This window comes from Mustela lutreola, chromosome 5 (assembly GCF_030435805.1).
Source record: "Mustela lutreola isolate mMusLut2 chromosome 5, mMusLut2.pri, whole genome shotgun sequence".
In the NCBI taxonomy this organism is placed as follows: domain Eukaryota; kingdom Metazoa; phylum Chordata; class Mammalia; order Carnivora; family Mustelidae; genus Mustela; species Mustela lutreola.
In genome coordinates, this window is record NC_081294.1 from 103,672,913 (window position 1) to 103,696,930 (window position 24,018).

Genomic DNA, 24,018 nt, shown 5'->3' on the forward strand with positions numbered 1-24,018 from the left:
CTTTGTTCCCACCCGGGCTTCTTCTTTTCGGTTTCCTTAGTTTGTCCTCAGATTATCTAAGGCCTGACCTGTATTCCTGTAGCAAATCTTCAGGACTTGCTCTGTGTCCATGGCCCTGGCTTGATGCTGGGGCTCTCGCAGTAAGCAAGCCATTAACAGTCTCTGCTCTCTGGGAGTCTGAAGTCCGCTGATGGAAAGCAGGACAGAGGCCAAGCTGCAGGACTCCTACCCAGCCTTGCCCTCAGAAAGAGTTGAAGGCAGTTCCTTAGACGACTAAATAGCAAGTCAGGTTGAATTTGCAGAGAGACAATGCAGCGCAGGGCGGCGGAGGCAAGGGGGGAGACTGTGCAGTCTGTTCTCTGGGTTCCTAGGTGAAAGTGCCAATTATAAAGGGAACTGGAAATGCAGATTGTATGGTTCTGCCATACAAATTAAATGAGGCCAAGCAGCCTATGATCTCATACGCTTTGTCCTTAGAAGTCATGGGAGCAAATTTTCTCATATTGGTTTGATCTTTTATTTGAACATCATTTTCTAAAGGCAGTCAGCTCAAATATGTGCACTAATGAATGGAAATCACAATGTGGGTAGTATAAAATGTCAAATAATCTCAGTGTCCTGTATTTATATATATATTTATACTTCTTTCTGAAGAGTCGCCATGGGTCTGTGGACTTTTGGAATTCATTTTAAAAGCAGAACCATACAAGTCAGGCCTGTTGGGCAGCCATATGTCTTAGCTGGAGAAACCTGGTCCATTGTCCTACCTGCCTCAGCCCTTGGGGGTCTCTGTCACAGCTGCAAACAAATAGTGTCTAAGTAGAGCCAGCCACTCGTTTTTTTCTTAAGTGGTAAAATATACATAGCACAAAATTTACCATTTTAACCTTCTAAAGTGTACAATTCAGGGGCATTTAGTACATGCAGAATGTTACACAAATATCACTACTTTCTAGTCCCAAAACATTTCATCACCCCAAAAGTAAACCTCACACCCATTAAGCAGTCACTCCCTACCACCCCAGGACATCTTTCCAAGCCCTGCTCTCTAGTCCCTGGTGCTTTCTGTCTCTGTGTACTTGCCTAACTGGGTATTTCATATAAATGGAATCATACACTGTGTAGCTTTTAGTGTCTGGCTTCTTTAACAATGCATAGTATTTTTGGCTGGATAATACTCAATTGCATGGAAATACCACATTTATCCTGGACATTTAGGTTGTTTGCACCTTCTGACTATTGTGAATAGTATCACTACGCACATCAGTGTGCAAGTTTTTATTTGAACACCTGTTTTTGGTTCTTTTGGTTATAAACCTAGGAATGGAATTGCTGGGTCGTAAGGTAATATTAAGTTTAGCTGTCTAAGGTACTGCCAAACTTTCCTCATATTGGCTTTACCATTTATATGCCTACCACCAAGGTGTAAGTGTTCCAATTTTTCCACATCGTCACCAACACTTTGGTTCTGTTTTGCGTTGTTTTTATAGCCATCTTAGTGTGTATGAAGTACTATCTCATCATGGCATTGATTTGCATTTCACTGATGATTAATAACATTGAGGGTCTTTCCATGTCCTTGATAGCCATTTGTATACCCTCTTTGTAGAAATGTCTACTCGAGTTTTTTGCCTGGTTTTTTAAATTGGATTGTCTTTCCATTGCAGAGTTCTAAGCATTGCTGCTATATTCTGGATAGTAAACTCCTACCCGATTTATGATTTGCATATACTTTGACCCCTTCTGTCAGTTGTCTTTTTATTCTCTTGGTAATATCCTTTCATGCATAAAAGTTTTTTAACTTGACAAAGGACAGTTAATCAATTTTTTTGTTGTTACTTGTCCTTTTGTTGTTATGTATAAGAAATCATTGCCCAATCCAAGGTCATGAAGATATACTCCTGTTTTCTTCTAGGAGTTTTATAGTTTTTGTTTTTATATTTTACTTTTTTATTTTTATATTTTATGTTTAGGTGTATTATCCCTTTTGAGCTAATTTTTGTGTTTGGTGTAAGGCAGTAGGCCAACTTCATTTTTTTGCATGTGAATGTTCATTTGTCTTACAACCAGTTCTTAAAGACACTATTTTTCTCAAATAAATGGTCTAGGTACCCTTGTCAAAAGCCAGCTGACCACGCATGAATGCCTTTCTGGACTCTTCATTCTATTCCATCCATCTATATGTCAGTCGTTATCCTAGTCCCTCATTGCATTGATCACTGTAGCTTTGTAATAAGTTTTGAAACTGGTAAGTCCTCCAAGTTGTTCTTTTTCAGGAACACTATGGTTACTTGGAGTTCCTTGCAATTCAGTGTGAATTGTAGAATAAACTTTCTCATTTCTATAGAAAGGCTTTTGGGCAAGTGTTTGAATAATTCTTGATGATCTACTGCTTTCCTAGACCTCTGGGGTCTAGATAGCCTTCCTCTGGGCATACTTTGAGTGTAGGCAGAGCCCTTCACTAAGCACTCCAGTTGGTGGTCAGTGTGAAGTGAAAACCTGAAACAAAAATTGACCCAGTAGACTTCTGTGAAAGTGGAATTTGGGTATTGCCCAAAAGATTCAATAGAATTAGCTCCATGATATTAGGCAAACCTTACCTTCAAAGACTTTATACTTTAGGTATATATTTGAAAATCTTGCTAATAATAGATAATTATAAAATGTGTCAGTGATAGCAAGCTTAGAGACCATCTAGTCCACATCTCTATCTTTGAGGTGAGGAAATTTAAGTCTCAAATTATGGGAAGCAAGTAGCTAGTCACTGACATGCTTTAAATTCATAAGCCCTTTATCATGGATATTTCATTAATAGACACCTTAAATATTGATTTGAAAACTCTAATGTGGATGTCTTTTTTCCAAGCTAATAAACCAAATTCCGAACTCAAGCATAATGCATAGTTTTTGGAGATCTTCATTGCAGAACCAAATTTAACTAAAAACAGACAACACCTTTTAGAAGTTAATGGGAAATGGACAGTCATGGAATGCAGAACATTTGGGACATGAAAATACCTGGATTTCTCTATCAAAAACAAAACTATTCTGCTTCCTCCTTAAACAGGTTGTGTTTTTAACTTTCAGAAATGTCCTCTTATGATTAATTACAAAACAACCAACCTTACAGTGTTGAGTAACTCCTCTCCATGGGGGCATTTGCCATAGAAGAATTTGAGACGTTGTTGTTGTTTTTTAAAGATTTTATTTATTTGTTTGACAGAGATAATAAGTAGGCAGAAAGGCAGGCAGAGGGAGAAGCAGGGAGAGCAGGCTTCCCACTGAGCAGAGAGCCCGATGTGGGGCTCAATCCCAGGACCCTGAGATCATCACCTGAGCCGAAAGCTGAGGCTTAACCCACTGAGCCACCCAGGCACCCTGAGACATTGTTAATCCTTATGCTTATAAACTTTATATTATGCTAGCTTTATAATTCTCAGTAATTCGATGAAAATTATAGCAAACACCTATGTAATGTTACCACGTGATAGGGACTATCTTATAGAATCAGATAAATAAAAATATATATGTATATTGTATACTTATATATAATGGAATATATAATATTCCAGATATTACATATCTATATATAGATATATATATGAAATCTGTCATGTTATACTCTCAGCAATCATAAGAGGCAGAGGTTATTATCTCTATTTTATGCAAAGGCACAGAACAGACAAAAACTCTTTCCTAGTTAATATGGCTAGTAAGAGGAGAATAGGTTCACTCAGATGATCTTAACTCTTCCAGGATCTGCCCTCTTGATTACAAGATTTTACAACTCATTGAGGGCAAGGCCACTACTCTTTGTACCTTTGGGAATCTTGGAATAAATCGTGAGAATGATAGCAGAGCAGTTTCTTCATAACTGATGCTGGGCGCTCTTTCCAGGCCAGAGAGGAAAGACTGACCACTTGTTGGGAAGGATGTAAAGGCAGCAGACGGGAGTAGAAAGAACACTGTCTTTCCCTTCTGCATGTGTATGGAATAAGGTTCCTCAGTTTGGGCTTTTGCCATTTTGCCAATACTACCAAGCCTGGTGATACTGAAAGAACAAACCCAAAAATCCTGGTTGAGGCCGCCTGGGGAGACCTGGAATTACAGCCTCAGTCTGGCACTTAGTAGCCATGGAACTCTGAGCAAGTCACCTCAGCATCAGTTTCCTCGTCTCTAAATAGGAAAGAGGGCAGACGGAGAGGGGGAGGAAGGGATATGATGAGGCAAAGAAGGCATGTATTAACACTGTATAAATTATAGAAAACTACACAATCATAAATCTTTCTCATGATAACTCATGATTCCACTTCAAACGTGTGATCTCTGGGGCTCCTGGTGGGCTCAGTTTGGAGAGCATGTGATTCTTGATCTCAGGGTCATGAGTTCAAGCCCCATGTTGAACGTAGAGCTTACATTAAAAAAAAAAAATGTGATCCTCATGACCTTTTTAAGCTTGTTTTTCTACCAAAGTATGTGTGTTTCAGTAGAAGGCAACATTTGTGGGTTTAATCAAACTTAGTTGCCTGGGTTCTTCAATCATCATTTCTCAGGAACTTTTTTTCCTATCCCATGATTCAGTTGAGGCACCTATCATCCCATCTGAAAGACGCCTTTGCTTTTGGTACAAACTCGCATGGGCCCTAAATGGCTAAGTTGATACTCGATGTCTGGTGATAAAAATGAAGAATCATGCCAGAAGAATTTTAAACAACTGGAAGTATTCCTTAGATTGCACAAACATGAATTTTTCAAACTTGGGCAAACTGTAAAGCAGATGGCGGGGTGGGGTGGAGAGGACTCAGAGATACTACTGGTCAGAGCATCATCAAAGATGCCATAGGAGTGGATTGGCCAAGTCTAAGGGGCCACATCAACACGTGGTCTCATTTACCAACAATAGGACTTGAACACAGCTGCAGTGAACAAACTCCCTGCTGTTTTTCTTTTTCTCTTAATTCTTCCCTAGAATTAAGGTCCTTGGTCTCATTGGTCTGGTGTCTTACTTATTGCTGGAACAGCCAGGGAACCAGTCCTCCACCCAGTTAGTTGATTTATGGTGGTTAAACTATATCTAGAATATTGTGTTTGCATTGGGGTGAAGAGGGGGACACATCTTAAGATCATTGGCAAACAAATGGGAGCAAAACGGTTAATTCTGTTTAAATCTTATTGTGAAGAGGCTTAAGGAACTGGGGGTCTTGCTTGCAAAAAAGGAAAGTAACTGGGGGCTTTGCTTGCAAAAAGAAAGGAGTGGAAGAGAGGATGGGGACACAATTTGGGCCTCTCTGCAGGTTTGTGAGGGGCTGATGATATGGAAAGTGAATTCAACTTGTTTTTGCAACTCTAGAAAAATAGTATAACCTCTGTCTAACTCTAGAACCTCTAATGTCTTAGTTGCTTCACTTGTATAATCAGGGATTGGACTATTTCCCAAAGGTTCCCCTTAGTGCTGAAGTCCCATGACTAAGCAGGTCCAGTGAGTGGGATTCACTGGAAGGCAGGCCTCTCAGAGTGAGCTTGCTGTGTAAGAATGTAATGTTCCAATGTGTACTTGACAAAATAAATTCAAAATGAGCCACACAAGAAATTACATTTTGAGAAGAAACAGGTGAAATTAATTTCAGTCTGTGTAATCCAATATATTGAAAATGTCATAACTTCGATATGTAATTAACATAAGAAATTGTTAATTTTTTCATATTTAAACATTCATAATGTGGTATCTGGTTTATACCTACAACACTTCTCAGTTTGGACTAGCCATGTTTCAAGTGGTCCATTGCCATCTGTGGCCAGTGGCTGCCATCTTGGGCAGCAAAACTTTAATGACCATGTGGATGCTTACCACATGTTAGACCCTAGTGAACGGCTTTACATGTGACTTTTCATTCAGTCCTAAGTCCTCTGAGAGATTCTGATTCTATAAATGAAAAAAGAGACTCATTGGGATTATATAAATTGCACAAGTCCACACAACCAGTAAGCCACAGGAGGCCCAAATGGTCCTTAGATCCGTCTGGTCCCAGTGCCCTTAACCATTAGCATACTGCAGGGGGAGACAGTGAGTTCCCTGTCCTGAAACAGGATAGTTAACTTACATGTGAGATGTCTGGGGTGGAAATGTGGCGGTGGATTCCACAGGCGAGACATAAAGCTGAATTCCAACAGAAAGACCTGCTGTAGCTAGTTTGTGCTTGAATGACTGCTTAACAAACAAACATTCTTTGTCCCTGGTAGGGCCCACTTTAGTGACCCCGGTCATTTTGGTCATTAGATACCCTCTCTAAAGAAACGAGCTAAGAGTTTTCTAGAAAGATAGATCGTAAGTGGTTCTTAGAATTTTATTGCCAATATGAAACCATCACTGTGTTGACATTTTTTAAATCATCCAGTGCTTTTATTTTTAACTTGATGTTCCTGTTAAAGACATTAATGATGATTAGAAGAGGGAGTCATGTGTGCGGAGGAAACGAGACTTGGCTCTCTAAGCTACAGCTGCCTTAGGAACAGTGCCCTCTCCCCCAAGGCTATAATTAGCTGTGTATCCACCTTGGACTCTCAGGGGAGGGTTGGGACATTCCCAGACAGCCTGTAAATCCCCAGCAGGGAAAGGTCATGGGTCAGAGGAAATGGCTGTAATCATTCTTCTCATACAGACCTGCAGTAAATAAGAAATAACAAAAGTAATATTTACAAATGGTTTCTTGGATTTTATCCTATTTTCAAAAATAAGATATTTGGACTTCACTTTGAGGGCTTCCTCTGTCATTGGCCCCGATGCTTCAAAACATGAACAGTGTTTTGTTTTCATTTTCCCATTTTCGTGCCATGTGAACATTTCCTGCTATAGATGAAGAAGAAAGACATCATCCAGTGATGGCACGCCAGGCCTTTGAAAGAAATGATGTTAAATCCAACAGGGCAGCAAGAACAGTGAAACTAACATCATCAATTAGACCTGTTTATAATTTAAGGCGGCTCTTTAAGTGTCTCTGTTTTTTGGAAGGGCAGCTATATCCAAAAATAATTTTCCCACTCATGTAAATGTACACACACACTTGACCCTTTGCCTTTTATGTTGAAATCTTTTTTTTTTTTTTAAGATTTTATTTATTTACTTGAGAGAGAGCATGAACGAGGAGAAGGTCAGAGAGAGAAGCAAACTCCCTATGGAGCTAGGAGTCCGATGCGGGACTTGATCCCGGGACTCCAGGATCATGACCCGAGCCGAAGGCAGTCGTCCAACCAACTGAGCCACCCAGGCGTCCCAATGTTGAAATCTTTTCACATCACTACATAAACCAGGCTCTGAGTAGGATGGCCATGAAGGACACATGTGAAATAGTACTGTGGTTTTAGCACTTTCAATGGAATTTCCTAGCTACTAGCACTTTACTGAGCGACTCCTCTATTTTCGGCCCCCTGGAGACAAGGACACAAGCCCATTTGTTAGCTCATCCACCAGACCTGAGGTTCTCGAACACCACCGGCCTCATTGCTGTGTCAGCTGGCTGCCAAAGCCACCCCAGCCCACCTGGGACCACTGCTCCCACTGGCCTTCCAAATGTTTCATAACTGTCTCAGACTAGGAAGAGTAATCATTGGCCTAACTCCTAAGGGCTTATAAAGTACTAAACAGGATCAGAAGCTTCAATTTTAGTAAAGTCGGGAAAGAGGGGAGGGTATTAGCTATCATTCCTGCATCCTCTGCGGTAGCAACCCATAACCCCCCTGCTCATCAGAAGTCGTCTCCATCTAAAGAGAAGAAAAAGTACTTAGAGAAGGAATCAAATGACATACTTGTCCCCCTGTTACTGACAGCATAATCCCACAACATCCAGTATGTAAAACCCAGACTTTGAAGATAAAGCGTTCACAAACTTGCCTTCAGAGCACATGTGAATTTCCGAAAGACTCTTCTACTTTAAGGGGTTATCTTCAAAGCTTCATTTTTGTGTGCATTCTTGTAATACACACAGAGAAGCATAGGGGAGAAGCAGATTGTGGTTCAGCAAGAGTGCCATCTGAAACTCTTGTCTCTTGCTTCTCCATTTTGTAAGGACCAAGAAGCTGATAATTGATGTGATCCGGAACCAGCCAGGGAACTCGTTGCCAGAAATCTTGGAGACACCAGCAACGACCCAACAGGTAATTGGCCTTTGAGTGTAAGATAATAAGTACCGTCTATGTGAGTTGACTTTCTTAATCTTCATGTCCGGTGTTTACTGTTGCCACAAGGACGGTGTCATTGACATGGTTTGAAAGTGAAGAATTTTCTGTGTTACTCTGGCAGCTGAGTTCAGTCATAAATGTAAACTCCTTAGAATGGGAATGAAATACAAAATACAGCACCAAATGGATGTTGACTGTAATTTTGTCCTTGACTAGGAAGATAATTCTAGGCCTTTGAAAGCCTCTGAATGTTCACTGTAAACCTTATCAGACTGTGAATAAAGATAGTTCTGATCAGTAGGATGGAGAAAAATACCTTTCATATCTTATGTATTTGTTCACTTGAGACGTGTCTCGCACATTAAAACTGTTTTCCAAATGCTTGAGAAGTGAATGTCTTGAGTGCATCTGGCCAGACCACCGTTATCGTGCTGTAAGTGACTCAAGATTCTTAACAATCTTGCATGAATGTTGTTATCAACATCTTCTAAAATGCATCGTCATGTATTCAGTTCATTCTGACTTAAGCTAATTCACTCCTATGGCTGTTAAGAGAGTTGCCACTCTCTAAACAAAAGTTAACAAAATTATCTAATTAGGTACTTCTTAGCAGAGCTACTCATAATTTTCCTGAATCACTCTTTCTTTCCTTAAAGATTATTTATTTGAGAGAGAGTGTGTGAACATGTGAGTGGGGAGAGGGGCAGAAGAAGAGGGAGAGAGAGAATCCTCAGGCAGACTCCCTTCTGAGCACAGAGTCTAATACAGGGCTCGATCCCATGACCCTTCGGTCATGACCTGAGCGGAAATCAAGAGTCGGATGCCCAGCTGACTGAGCCACCCAGGCACCCCATTCCTGAATAAATCATCATTTAATTGGTTGCCAAGAAATGACTGTTTTTAATTCAAAAAATATATAGAATGAAACTTCAAGTTATCTGGGGTTTGTTAACATGAATATTGTTAAACAATGTTAGCGGAATATCCTACTGTCCTTATTGAACATTTAATTTTTCTCCAAATGTAGCATAGTCACAAGAATGCAGACTTCCAGGATCAACTACAGTCCTGCACCTCCTCACTGTTTAATTCTAGGCACTTAGAAAGGTTTCTCTGCCTCAGTTTCCTCAACTATAAAATGGGAAAAATAATAGTGTTTAACTGTCAGCAAAAACAAATGATTTAAAACATGTTAAGTGGGCAGAATGATAACCAGCACATACTAGGTGTCTAATAATGTATTTAAGACCTGCAGATACTATTGTTGACCACTGACCTGATAAACTATTCTCGTGTACATGATATTGATCTACCTGTAATCTAATTATATCTGTATCCTTAGACTTTATATTGTGTCAGTCAGTTGTCTAATGCAATGAAATGGGAAGATCACCAGTCTCCTTTTATTACTGGGGTTGTTTTTGTTTGTTTGTTTGTTTGTTTAATAACAACCTGTCCAAATTCATTCATTCATTTACTAATCATTTATTTGGGAACTTGGGATGAACTAAAATATTCTTACTTCCTTTGGTTCAAAGACACCCTGCAGATTTTTCAGAGTTCGTAGTTTGAGAATTATTCCTCTCCTAAAATAAAGGTCTCTGCCCTTGTGGCTTACCAATCTCCATAAATATGGTGGATGTGTAAGAGTTCAGTTGGGTTCTGGATGTTCACGGTGTTTGAATAGCTGTTTTAAGGAATAATGTAGTTTTAGTTCCCTCAGCTGAACTATCCAGGAATTGAAATCCTCCCACCCAGAGAATTATAAAATATCAGTTACCCACTATAATATGTTCATTACTAAGGTGATTTCTCATCTTAGCACTAAAGTAGCCATTGAGAATTTTGCTCGAAGTAGGCCTGCCACCATTGCCATATTTCTCAAAAAGTTGAAATAATTTCTTCCCGAAGACCTATTCAAAATCCGTGAAGAACATAGCTGATTCTTGCCTTTGGACTCTGATTTGAGGATTTCTTTTATTTATTTTATTTTATTTTGACATGAACTTGCCTGAACAGTTTATGAATTTGTGAGACTAGAGAACCAGAGCAAAGTCAATATCTTGATACTCCCCTTTCAGGAGACAGATCATGCCAGAGATATGGTGAGCCGAGCAATTATAGATTCCCAGGCTCCAGAAGAAATGAAGCATAGTCAGTCTATGGTTGAAGATGCACAGCTACCCCTGGAGCAGAAGAAGAGGAAAATCCAGAGGAACCTCAGGACATTGGAACAAACTGGACACGTGTCATCCAAGAATAAATACCAAGACATTCTCAATGAGATTGCCAAGGTTTTTGGAAATAGTATTCTTACTTCTTCACTTAGCAGACATTTGTTAATCGTTGGTCACATGCTAGGCACTCTCTCAGGTGACATAACAGACTCCTAGTTGTATTGCCATGGTCAATATTACAGATTATCAAAGGTTTCAAAGCCATTGATGACTTTTAATAGAGAAATATCAAAACTTCCCTGCATCATTAGGACATTTGATGCACACCAGAAATAAATGCTTGGGAAATTTAATAGACAAATTTCATCTATACTTTGAAGCAATACCTACTAAGTTTGAGGGATTTTTTTAAGATTTTATTTTTTTAGTAATCTCTACACCCAACATGGAGTTCAAACCTACAACCCCGAGATCGAGTCACATGCTCTATCAAGTGGGCAAGCCAGGCGTCCCAATACTTACTAGTTTTAGAAATGACATTTCAATGAGCGTTCTTTCTTGTTAGTTGTCATATAGCCCAGTTGCTCTTAGGATCTGCCACTGAGGTAGTAACTCACGTCCTTGAGAATGTCCTCTGAGCAGCTGAGCCTAAATGCAGTTAACACTTCAAGGGCGCTTTCTGCTTTCTCAGCCTAAATTTTTACAGTTGGAAAACTTCCTGAGAAAAGGATCTCAAATTAGCATGCGGAAGCATCACAGGAAATGGATGAGATCTGTTTGCCAAGGATAAGGAAGTATATACTTGTGTCAAAAGGACCTTTCCTTCTTTTTTTTTTTTTTTTTTTTTTTTTTTTATAAACATATATTTTTTATATACATATATTTTTATCCCCAGGTCTGTGAATCACCAGGTTTACACACTTCACAGCACTCACCAAATCACATACCCTCCCCAATGTCCATAATCCCACCCCCTTCTCCCCAACCCCCTCCCCCCGGCAACCCTCAGTTTGTTTTGTGAGATTAAGAGTCACTTATGGTTTGTCTCCCTCCCAATCCCATCTTGTTTCATTTATTCTTCTACCCACTTAAGCCTCCATGTTGCATCACCACTTCCTCATATCAGGGAGATCATATGATAGTTGTCTTTCTCTGCTTGACTTATTTCGCTAAGCATGATACGCTCTAGTTCCATCCATGTTGTTGCAAATGGCAAGATTTCATTTCTTTTGATGGCTGCATAGTATTCCATTGTGTATATATACCACATCTTCTTGATCCATTCATCTGTTGATGGACATCTAGGTTCTTTCCATAGTTTGGCTATTGTGGACATTGCTGCTATAAACATTCGGGTGCATGTGTCCCTTTGGATCACTACATTTGTATCTTTTTATCCAAATATGCAAATTAAAATGGGTCTGGATGTTAAAGGCAGTTAAGTGATCAGGATAGAAGTAAATGTTATTAACTTCTTGGTGGAAAATCAACTTGGCTTCTTTCTTCCATGGAAATTTAGGGTCACTTAGAGCAGTAGATTTAGTACTCCTAGCCTAAGTGATTCAAGGGAAGTCATATTTCTTTCCATAGCTCTGGGGTGGAAAATATTTCTCTTTGGGAATAATTAGTAGTGAAATTAATGCTTTTGCCTTTAAAAAAAAAAAGGTTACCATGAAGGCATCCTCTAAAAGATTCTGTTTATTGGAGAATTGTTATTTAAAGGTGTGTGCATGTCTATCTGGATTCCTAGGGTAATGTGTTTTATTTTGTCCACATAAGGAAACTCAGAGTAAACAAACACTGTTTTCTTAAGTGAAACATTTTCATGATTTACCAGTTAGAATTACAAATAAATCTTATGTCTTTAAGTTTAAATATAGCCTAGTTCCTATAGGTTGTGAACAGTTTGGACAACTTAATGTTCTCTGAACTCTCTTTAAATCGAAGGAATAGTTACCAGAGTAAAATTTTTCCAATCAGTCTTGAGAGCTCAGTTGTTTTGCAAACCTTGAGAAATATTTTCCAGATAAAAAAGCTCATTGGGGTTTGGGGAGGCTTTTTTTTTTTTTTTTTTTACTTATTTCTAAAATGAATGCACTGATTTATACGTGTAAGCCTTTCCAGGTAAAATATTGTTCTAAGTGGAATGTTGAACACATTCTGAAGAAATTTGTATCTCCTGGAACAGTCTTCCTTAGGCCCCTCTTAAAACACTATTTTTCTCAAATTAATTGTATGGTTATTCCAAAAATGCTTCTCTGTTTTTCCATCAAGGGAAAAATAAACCTTAGCAACTCTGTTAAAGTGAAATACGGACCCTTGCCAGTCTGAAGTATAAGCAAGGAAGGAGGGACACTTTAGTTTTCAGAGACTAAGGTCACTAAGGGAAGCTACAGGTTAATGGTCACAAATAAGGATTTAATAGTCCACATTCTTCTTGCCCCACATTGGCAATATCATAAAGTCAACTTCTTAAATCTCGTACCATAGCCTTGACTTGTTCTTTTAGGACATTCGAAATCAAAGAATACATCGTAAGCTTCGGAAAGCTGAGTTGGCCAAACTTCAGCAGACCCTGAAGGCACTTAATGAGAAGGCGGCATTTTATGAAGACCAGATTAATTATTATGACACCTACATAAAGACTTGTTTAGACAACTTAAAGAGAAGGTAAGTTAAAATTCTGCGTCTGTTTATGGTATCCTGGTGTTTAGGGGTATCTGTTCTATGATCCTGGACAGTTCAGCTTGGAAGCAAACTGCTTGCTTTATTTAATAGCCAAACACTAGAACCTCAGTTTTGTGATTTGCCTCTGTGATCTCAGAAGTGCATTTCAGAGCTTTTTAATTGCCCATTGACGTTGAGATTCAAGTAGCTCCTCTGTTGTATTTTAAGCAAGGGGCTTTAACACCTGCAGAAGCACTCTCCTTTCTTCTTTTGTCTGTTTTAGTCAAAGGTGCCTTTGAACACTGATAAAATTACTCTTGTTTTTTGAATGTTTACAATAGACAATATTAAAATGTTAGATAACTCCTGGTATTTGCTAACAGTGGAAGGCAGCCTAATGATTTTTTTAAAGATTTTTAAAGATTTTTTTATTTATTTATAAATAAATATTTGATTTATTTATTTATTTATAAATATTTTATTTATTTATAAATAAATATTTTATTTATTTATAAATAAAATATTTATTATTTTATTTATTTATTATTTTGAGAGAGAGGGAGCACAAGCAAAAGGAGGGGGAGAAGGAGAAGCAGACTTCCTGCCTAGCAGAGAGCCCAATGTGGGGCTTGATCCCAGGACCCTGGAATCATGACCTGAGCCAAAGGCACCCACAGAACAAACTGAACCACCCAGGCGCCTACCCTAATGATTTAAAACTGCTTAGTGGGGCCCCTGGGTGGCTCAGTCAGTTACGCATCTGACTTGATTTTGGTTCAGGTCATCATCTCAGGGTCTTGAGGTAGAGATCCCTTTGGGCTTTGTGTTCAGCAGGGAGTTTGCTTGAGATTCTCTTTCTCCTCTGCCCTCCTTTAATAACCACCCCCCCCACCTGTACCTGCTCTCTCTTTCTCTCAAATTTTAAAAGCCTTTAAAATTGCTTAGTGGTTTTAAAAAAAATATTATTGACATAAAAGACAAAATTTGGCAGTTTCCCATTACCCATTAGCATACATATTGCAGATTTTTTTATACACGACATAGCCACTTTTAATGAGTATTCTATGCTCCTAATTGTTCTTACTCCTAGACTAAGGTCGATACTAATTGAATTTTAATTACCCATTTAAATATGTAATGCAATATTTTCTTGTAATCCATGTAGTCAAATTGACAGTAGGAAATGGTGCTGTACAGAAATATCAATTGCATTAATCATAGAAGATTTGATGAAGGGAGATAAGCAAATTAAACCCCATCTATTTGGGCCCCACTGGCTCTGAATTTTAATTCATTTGCTTGCAGCCTGTAAATTACTTTTGCTCTGTTCCTGGGAAGAAGAAGTTGATCAAGATAATAATACCCAGTAGAAATAAGGTTGTTAGGGCTTTTGGTTTGTTTTTGTATTTTGTTTTTTTCATATTTATTGCAACTACTTGAAGGCATTTTTACAAGGTCGGCAGTTAGGGGAGCTAGATTTGCATTCTAATTTACTCTTATATTATGTGATCTGTGACCCAGCCCAGTGAACTTCTCTCGAACTTCAATTTTCTCATCTTCAAGGTGGCAGGAGGAGGACTAGCCTCACAAGCATTGTTAGGAGAGGTAAATGAAACAATAAGAAAGGAATCTGTTTATTTCAAAGCCCTATGGAAATGTCAATTTTGCAAATGTGGGAGATTATTCATAAAGTACTTAGAACATTGCTGGCCACATAGTATTTATTAAAGAAACTAAAGAAGTCTTAGTAACACCTTTACTTAGGAGTATGCAGTTGAGATTAATGAACCAAAGCTGCTTGCAGAATGACTTAATATAGCCATGTAGTTCAACATGCCTGAGAAAATAGAGGGCAACTTTTATGAAAAATGTTAGTCTATCATTCAAACTTCAGTCACTTTAAAAATAGCTTCCTCTTAGATTTCAGTAGTGAGGTTTTAAGGCCTAGGGAAAATTGTCACCTCTTATTGCAAAATAGAAAGTTTCATATTCAGGGCAGTAAGGCCCAGTATGAACTGTGGTGGGTACCCCAGCATGCTTACTGTGCCCCTAGAAGCCTCTGACTTTACCATCACGATAACACAGTTTGTTCTTATTTTGTCAGAAATTCTCGAAGATCGATTAAACTAGATGGGAAAGGAGAACCCAAAGGGGCGAAGAGATCTAAGCCAGTGAGGTACACGGCAGCGAAGCTGCATGAGAAGGGTGTCCTCCTGGGGATAGATGACCTTCAGACAAACCAGTGAGTGTGACCCAGAATCTACACCCAACACAAGTGCCCTTTAATCATGCCCATAAAATCTGACTCTCTTCTGTTCGGTTTCCTGTGGCCTTTGAAGAGAGCTTCATTTGGTCTGTCAAGGCTTACCCCCGATTACAGATGACGGGGAAATACATGTGTTGTAATCTCTAGTCTTCCCATCAGACCCCGAGTATCTGGTGCTATGGATTGTAGGAAGTACCCAGGAGGTCACTGGGCTTCCCATGCCTGGACCAGTGCGTTTGGATTTGCCAGCCTCCCCTTTCCTACCAAAAGAACTGAATCATATCAGTGAGAATGAAAAGCTGTCTTTTGGTCTAGAATGATAAGGGTTGTTTACAAGGGCAAGATAGTACCATTCTCATTTCAAAGCCACAAGCTGTGTGCCAACACGTGGGTCAGAGCCACGCGGTATGCTGTTGGGATGTGCATTTGACCTAGAGGGGAACCCTCCTCTGTAGCCCCGTACCACGTTCCAGTAGATTCTCTGTGTTACAGGGACCATGAGTCTTGTGCCCCATAAGTGCTGGGACGGGGGGATGCCAGACTCCCCATGTGTGCTGCTTTCTGGCTCCGGCCTTCTCTCCAGACCTGGCCTCTACTCCATTCATCCCAGCAAAAATTCTCCCGAATACACCCACTCAGAGAACATGGTTCCTCATCTGTTTATGTTATTTAAGAACAGGGCCATATTTTAATAGCATTTCTTTTGTAATAAAGGACCTACTTCAATGCTCTTGGCTACAGTCCCAACAGGAGCCATCAAACCTAGTTTCAGTGAGCAGAGTGGGAAGTGAGATGATGGGAGGTTTCTGAGACTTCCTTAGAATTTTCGCAGTGGACCTTGCACTAAGCATGGAAACTAAGAATTCTGCTAACTTGTGTCAGCTTTACATATAAATTTGCAGTTCCGCACCTGTAAGTGTCCCTTTCTTCATTAGGTTTAAAAATGTTACATTTGATATCATATCTACTGAAGATGTGGGCATCTTTGATGTCAGATCAAAATTCCTTGGTGTTGAGATGGAAAAGGTACAGCTCAATATTCAGGTAAGCTGGGATTTCTGCAAAGTGGGGGGTGAGTTGTATAATGTGGGTCATTTATGCCTCCCCTGGCTTATGCCCTTCATAACAGTGAGGTTCACCAGAAGATCGCTTCCAGGATTTTTTGCCAATATTAGCTTTTTTTTTTTTTTTTTAAGATTTTTATTTATTTATTGAACAGACAGAGATCACAAGTAGGCAGAGAAGCAGGCAGAGGGAGAAGGGAGGAAGCAGGCTCCTTGCTGAGCAGAGAGCCCAATGCGGAGCTCCATCCCAGGACCCTGAGATCATGACCTGAGCCGAAGGCAGAGGCTTAACCCACTGAGCCACCCAGGCACCCCAGCCAATATTAGCTTTTTAAGCATTGATGATTTTTTAAATCTCTGATTTTTCAAAATATTGGAGCCTAAAATGCTTTTAGATGGCAAACCATAGTGGCCAGTGTTTCTAAGGCATGTTTCCCTTTTTTGAAGCTTAAAGCATAACATGGTATAAAAGTATTGAGAGCTGTTAAGGCTGGAAAGTTTTCTTTTATTAGGAACTTGGATTTTTTCCGAGACTACATAGGCCCAGTATTGGAACTTTCCTGACCTCATTTCTCCTTCTTTCTCCTTCTTAGGATCATTTTTACATTAGTGTGTTAAATCAATTAAATGCTTAGGGGACACTTGGGTGGCTCAGTCTGTTGAGCGTCCAACTCTTGGTTTTGGCTCGGGTCCTAATCTCACCGTTGGTAGAGGGATAGAACTCAGCACTAAGTTTGCTTCAGATTCTCTCTTCCTCTCCCTCCTGCTCGCATGCTCTCTCTCTCCCTTTCAAATTAATCCTAAATAAATAATATCTTAAATAAATATCATACATAGAATCTTTTTAGGGGCACCTGGGTGGCTTAGTGGGTTAAGCCTCTGCCTTCGGCTCAGGTCATGATCTCAGGGTCCTGGAATCAAGCCCCACATGGCAGGGTGCCGGTGGGGGGAGCCTCTGCTCAGCAGGGAGCCTGCTTCCCTCTCTCTCTCTGCCTGCCTGCCTACTTGTGATCGCTGTCTGTCAAATAAATAAAATTTAAAAAAAAAAAAGAGAGAGAAAGAGAAATTAGAACTAAGTATGATAAGGCCATTTAAATAATGGAGTAAATTAGAGTCTAGAGGGAAAATGAAAGATAATGTGCAATTATGAAAAGTATACATAAGGAAACAGTATTGTTTTCTACTTTATTTTAAATGTCACTAAATGGGGGCGCTGGGTGGCTCAGTTGGTTAAAACCTCTGCCTTCAGCTCAGGTCATGATCTCAGGATCCTGGGATGGAGTCCCCCACTGGGCTCTCTGCTCAGCGGGGAGCCTGCTTCCTCTGCTTTCTCTCTCTGCCTGCCTCTCTGCCTACTTGTGATCTCTCTCTGTCAAATAAATAAATAAAATCTTTAAAAAAAAAATTTTTTTTTAAAGTCACTAAATGTATCCATCTAACAATTTAACTAAAAAGCTTGAGTTACCCTAGATACCACTTAGATAAATATGGAAAGAGAAAAGAATGTGCTCCAAAGTGAATTTTCTTGGTTAGTCATTCTTCTCTAGGCAAAGACCTATCATGTGTTTGTGAAGAAGGAAATGACCCAAGGCCAAGCAACATCAACTGGACAAATGAATTCCAAGTGACTAGGAGATACCTGTTCAGAGAGGCCTCATGGGAATTCCTTGGAACAGTGGTGCAAATGCCAAGCTTCACTGGTTCTTTTGTTAAGGATTTAGTGTGCAAGATTAACTATCCATGCCATTCATCTATACACACAATTGATTGTGAAATGTTACTCCTTAGCTGCATACAGGTGGCTGATATGGCCCAGATTTCCAAAGTCTTTAACATATCATGAGGGCTAGCAACATAATTTGTAGAGCTTGATGCAAAATGAAAATGGACAGCCCCTTATTCAGAATTATTGAGAATTTCAAATTAGTAAGAGCAGAGCATAAAACTAAGTGCAGAGCACCACTAATCATGGGACCCTGCAGAGGTTAAATATCCCAGCAGCCAGCCCTTCATCTAATAGCTAATAAAATAAGACTTCTGTTTATACATAAAGCCTTCAGACAATTATATTATCACATGAATTACCGAGGAGGACCTGATAGCCAGGTCTTTAGTGTGAGACAAGGACTGACAACAGGACAGAAATTTATGAGAGAATCCAGGGAAATCGCTTCTAACATTGTTTCTAGGTCCTCTTCTCCCTTCATTTCCTAAATGAAATCCTATAAAATCCTAATTAAATCCTATAGGTATTGGCAGTATACCTACCAGGGGTGTGTGACTTAAGTGAAGATGTTCTCCTTGCACATTCTCCTTGCATACATAATGGCCAGTGTTCATCAAGGGCTCCAGGGTTGACTGTCTTCCTTTCCCAGGTGAAGAACTGAGATTCAGAGAGAGCTCATTATACAAGAGGCAGCTGGAGTCCCAAGTTCTCATCACTTGGTTCCATTGCCCTTCTCACAAGACTCCAGTTAATCCTGACAAGGCATGGTGGCATACAAAGAGTTTATAGACCTTAATCTCCTGTCCCCAGCAGCAGCCCTGTGAAATTGGCAGTGTTCTCCCAATTTACACACAAAAAGCACAGAACTTCAGAGAGATTGTGTGAAGTTGCAAGGTCATAAAATAGGAAATGGTGAGGTTAAGTCTCAAATCAGATCTTCTATTCACAAGTTTGGTCATCTTCTTTGCTCTCCACCTTGGTGGCCCATCTGATTCCCCTGAAGACACGCACAGGTGTCTCTCACCTTGTGTACAGTTGAAGGTAACTGAGGAGGTAGAAGAGGCAGCTAGGAACAGCCAAAGTTCTCTCAAAGGTGATTCCAACTTCTGTAGGGAGAGTTGTTTAATATAGGTAAAGCCATTACCATTAAGAACCAAGAAGTTTGCGGTGCCTGGATGGCTCAGTTAAGCTTCTGCCTTTGGCTCAGGTCGTGGTCTCAGGGTCCTGGGATCAAGCCCAGCAATGGGCTCTCTGCTCAGCTGGGAGCCTGCTTCCCTCTCACTCTGCCTGCCTCTCTGCCTACTTGTGATCTCTCTGTCAAATAAATAAATAATAAAAATCTTTAAAAAAAAAAAAAAAATCCAGGAAGTTTCCAGAGCTAGGAACAGGAAAATGAGGAAATGAGGTCTGGGTACTAGGCTGTGACAGCTCAAAAATGATATCTTATATTTGGGAAAGACCCTCTCTCTTGTGGTATTATGAGACATCACTGCTTATCTCATGCATATGACTGGTGTGACCCAGTTTCTGATTTTAACAAGAGTTGATTTCCTTTGTTTATATGGTGGCAGTGCAACACAGAACAATAGACCTGACTTGAGAGGGTAAGGACTTGTTCTCAATACAGGAGCCTAGATCAGGAAGAACTTGCTTTATACAGGGTTCCCCAAATTTCTATCCTAGAACTTTACTACATGACATGATCATTTATCCCCATTTGCACATACTTACTTGTAAAGTCTACATGCTACTATATATTACTATACTCCAAATATACTTTATAAAATACATACACAAAATCTAGATGTTTAAAGAATGAGAAAAATAAGAATAAATAGAAGTTCTCATATTCTTTTTGCTCCTCAAGTAATCTCCTTGCTTGCTCCACTTTAGAAAACACCATTGTTATAAAGGATATACTCCGTCTTGCTTGAATATTTGAATTTTGAGTTTTTCAATTAAAACGTATTTTATATATGTATATGTGCATAAATTTATATGTATAAGTACATATCTGATAGTAATTGGAGGTGGTTTTCTGTTATACAGTGCTTATCAATTCTAAAAATCTATCTTCTTCCATTTAGGTAAGTGATTCTCAAAGTATGGCACTCAGACCAACAATGGCATCATCACATGGGAACTTGTTAAAATGCATATACTTGGGCCTCACACCAGAGCTACAAAGTCAAAATGTCTCGTGGGTGGGGCCCAATAATCTGTGTTGTACCTCGCTTGTGCTTTTAACTGAATGATTTTGATGCATACTCCATAGTTAGGTCAACTGAATCTTATTTTTGTCCCCAGATTCTTCTAGAATTTTTTTTAAATGTGCAAAATGTCAAATTTGAGATTTAATGATGATCTTCGCAATTTCAGGATTTACTTCAGATGCAGTATGAAGGAGTAGCTGTAATGAAAATGTTTGATAAGGTTAAAGTGAATGTGAACCTTCTCATATACCTGCTGAACAAGAAATTCTATGGAAAGTGAAGTGCCTACGGAAACTTCATGGAATCTGTATCATCTGGATTAAGAAATGAATCTGTTTAATATTTTTGTGGTTAAACATGATTGAAATCACTGCTTATAAATGTGTGATTTTTTTAAAAAAACGAAAAAGACCAAAACTGTTCTGAAGAATGTACCCATGTGCCTTTTTGATAATTTGATACTATGGTAGAATAATCCAAAAAGATGAATTAATGTAAACACTTCCACATTATACTGTGGTCTAGGTACTCTGATTTAAAACTTTGGACATTCCGTGATTGGTTTTAAAGTAGGGAGAAAATAAGTTTAGTTGACTAGAGACAAATCTGTAAACCTATTTTCCTATGAAAAAAATTTTAAATGTCCCATTTGAATAATGTAATTCTTCCTAGGTTTGTTTTTGGGTTTTTGTTTTGTCTTGTTTTTTGTTTTTTGGGTTTTGTTTTGTTTTGTTTTGTTTTTTTTGGCCTATGGAGAAATGGAGACCTAATTATTTGTAATGAATTATTTACACAGATTCTTAGTTCTAAGCCCTACCTTCTGGGAATTACCAATTTTAAAGAAGTTTTGTGCAATTCAAAATGAAGTTTTTATAAGTAATTGAAAGTGATAATACAATAATACTTTCTGTATAAAAGTATATATTTTATGTGATTTATTCCTACTAAATGAAGTGCACTACTGCCTCATAGTAAAGACTCTTGTTCCCAGAGCCTTTAAGTGACTAAGGAACACCACGATAGCGATCTTAAGCCCCACCTCCACCCCTCACAGTTTATTTGAATACTTAAATTGGGCCTCTCAATTTTTTGTAATGCAATAAAATCAGTATCTAGATGGTTTTTAAATGTATTCTTTGAAAATTGTTTTATGTAAAATAAATGTTACTGAATTATGTAAATTTGGCTTTTTAGTGGTCTTCATCTAAATCTATTGAGTGGGTAGAAGGTTCTCGGGCTGATCAGGAAAAGAAACAACATGCCTATAGCTGTACTTGGTAAGGTGCAGAGTAAGCTTCTGTGACCAAGACATCCAAAGGCCTGTGGCTGGAACAACAGAGAGGTTTGTTATTGTCCAGTTCAGCAGTTCAAAGGTAAGTGAGCAGGCCCACAAGGTTATCTAGAGCCCAAGCTGGCCATTTGGCTCTGTCCTTATCACTGATTCCCAGCCACAGAAGAGGGAAAGAAGACCAGGGCCTGCGTGTGTCACTGCTGCTTACATCCGATTGGCCAAAACTTAGTCATGCTCCACATGCTTCAACAGAGGCTGGGAAATGAGGTCCCCAGCCAAGTAGCCAGGTACCCCATAAAATGCTGGGGTGAGAGGGTGCTATTACTGAAAGAGTGATGGCTGGAGACAGGTTAGCTCTCTCCATGACAACAGTAATCCAGACTCTCAGGCTGGAATTTGATATTCTGTTCATTCATTCAGCAAGCTGTATTTTCCACAGCGTTTACAAAGCATTGAGAAAGTGTGACTTATGCACGTTTTACACAAATGAACTTTAAGTGTGAGGCCAACAGAATTTGGCAAGTTCAGCTTTTTAAAAGTAGAATCTGTCCCGTTAGTGAGCATTTCCAACTGTATGTATTTTCAACAGAGAGAAAATGCTCTTTATCAAAACAATGGTCAAAACAGTGCTCACTGTCTTAACAGTGAGTAGATGTTGGGGGTGGCGTGTTAATGGAGTAAACCTTAACACAGACCTGCATACCTAAAGGAATCAAATGAATATACGCTTGCATAGGTGTCATATTTGAATAAATCTTGTCCTCCCCTGCAGCTTCATTACATGAGAAACAGGAGCCAGGGACGGTAGAAGATAGGTTAGACTTCCTCCCTTGCACTCCAGGAAAAATTGTTAATGGAAATGTGTCAGAGGAGCCCAAATTAAGGAAAAATTGCTGGGAGGCAAAAGTTAATGTTTCATAGTATCTTTGAAGGGAGTTTGTTTCATTGCAACACTAAGCATGATGCTTGAATATTATCTGGATTAGTATAGACCTTTGTATCCTGCCAGTACCCTCAAGGAAAGAGGTGAATGTTTTCTCTCCATTGGCCCACAGCATAAGGCTGTTTTTGAAGATACTACCAATGGCTACTTGAGATCGTTGAGGCACATGAATGAAGGAATAACTGAAAAGGAGAACTGGGATGAAGAAAAGGAGTGAACACGAAGAAGCCAGTGGAGGTATGGATGTAGGGATGGTTGCAGCCAAGGCGCAGGGCCCTCCCAGAAGGACTGAACCCCAAACCAGGGACAATATAATCCTGGCCGTATAATCCTGAGCCACTAAAGACTCCTAACCATTGTAGAGGAGGAAAAATAATTTTCCCTCCTCCTGCGTTTGTGGCTGAGATACACTGTAATAAAAAAATACCAAGACAAAAACAAATGCAAGTTTAAAATGCATGTCTCATGTATACATAGGAAATACCCAAGAAAACTGAGAAAAACTCCTTGAAATAGCCCAAGCCCTCACCTTACTACCTTCAGCTAAAGACAAAAGAAGGATATTGGGGGCACGGAGCAGGGTAATTGATTGGGTGGGGTAGGGGGAGAGACAGTGTTGCACTTCAGGGGAAGGTGAGAAGAGGAAAAGTTTGGTGAGATTGACCTTGCCTGGAAGATAAGCCAGGTGAATAAGTGATGTCCAGCAGGAACTCTCTTCCTGGTACAACCTCCCTTTCTAATGTAAATTTTCTTCATAAATGAAAATTGCCATTATAGAAGGATAACTTTTATTTTCAGAACTTCTCTTGTGTCAGCAGTTTCACAAAATAATCACTTCAAAATAAACCCTATGCCAAAGAGGCCTATTTTGGAGTGGAACATTCAGCTACAAGTCAGCCTTCCCCCACCAGAGCTCATCTTTCCTTACTCTGTGAGAAGAAGAAAAACTTTTTTTTTTTTTTTTTTGCTTTTTAAAACACTTAGCCACTGAAACTCTAACTTGATTAAGTCTAAAGCTGGTTCCTTGATTTTGATGTATGTCATGTTTCCAATATTACAAAAATGGTCTTTGGTTGGAAGATTGAGAGTTCGTGCTCTCGTGCTCCACTTTTTAGCACCTAGACATGAAAAAGGGCATAAGCTGCATTCTAGCTACTCTCAAAGGATGTGTTCTAGTAATCTCCAAGAGAGAAAACCTGAGCCTATTTTAATATTCTGGAAGTTTGTAGTGAAATAGAGACCAACGCAATATGACCATTGTCTGACAAGTCACTGAAAGACCAGAATTGTAACATGTGTGTTAGTGTGTGGGGGTGGTGGGGCCCTAATTAGAGGTACTGTTCATGACGGGATTTTTAAGACTTTGGCTGTGGTTGAGCAGGGATTTGTGGTATTCCTCAAACATTCTAAGAGGTGAACCACGGAACTCTGAATGTTGATAGTTGATTGTATTTTAAGAGATTCTGGGGAACATTGGATCCTATACAGCTGATCAG

At 39.4% G+C, this 24,018-nt stretch overlaps 1 protein-coding gene across 3 annotated transcripts in view; it reads left to right on the forward strand.

The window, feature by feature from the left end:
- IQGAP2 (IQ motif containing GTPase activating protein 2) overlaps positions 1–21,469 on the forward strand; it is a 299,955-nt gene extending 278,486 nt beyond the window's left edge. For all 3 annotated transcript variants that reach the window (XM_059175277.1, XM_059175278.1, XM_059175279.1), the window contains 6 exons: positions 8,064–8,151; positions 10,257–10,469; positions 12,862–13,022; positions 15,124–15,261; positions 16,221–16,329; positions 20,455–21,469. In XM_059175277.1, the coding sequence (XP_059031260.1) occupies positions 8,064–8,151; positions 10,257–10,469; positions 12,862–13,022; positions 15,124–15,261; positions 16,221–16,329; positions 20,455–20,568 (823 nt within the window). In that variant the 3' untranslated portion in view covers positions 20,569–21,469. The remainder of the gene's footprint in view (positions 1–8,063; positions 8,152–10,256; positions 10,470–12,861; positions 13,023–15,123; positions 15,262–16,220; positions 16,330–20,454) is intronic.
- Positions 21,470–24,018: the final 2,549 nt, after the last annotated feature.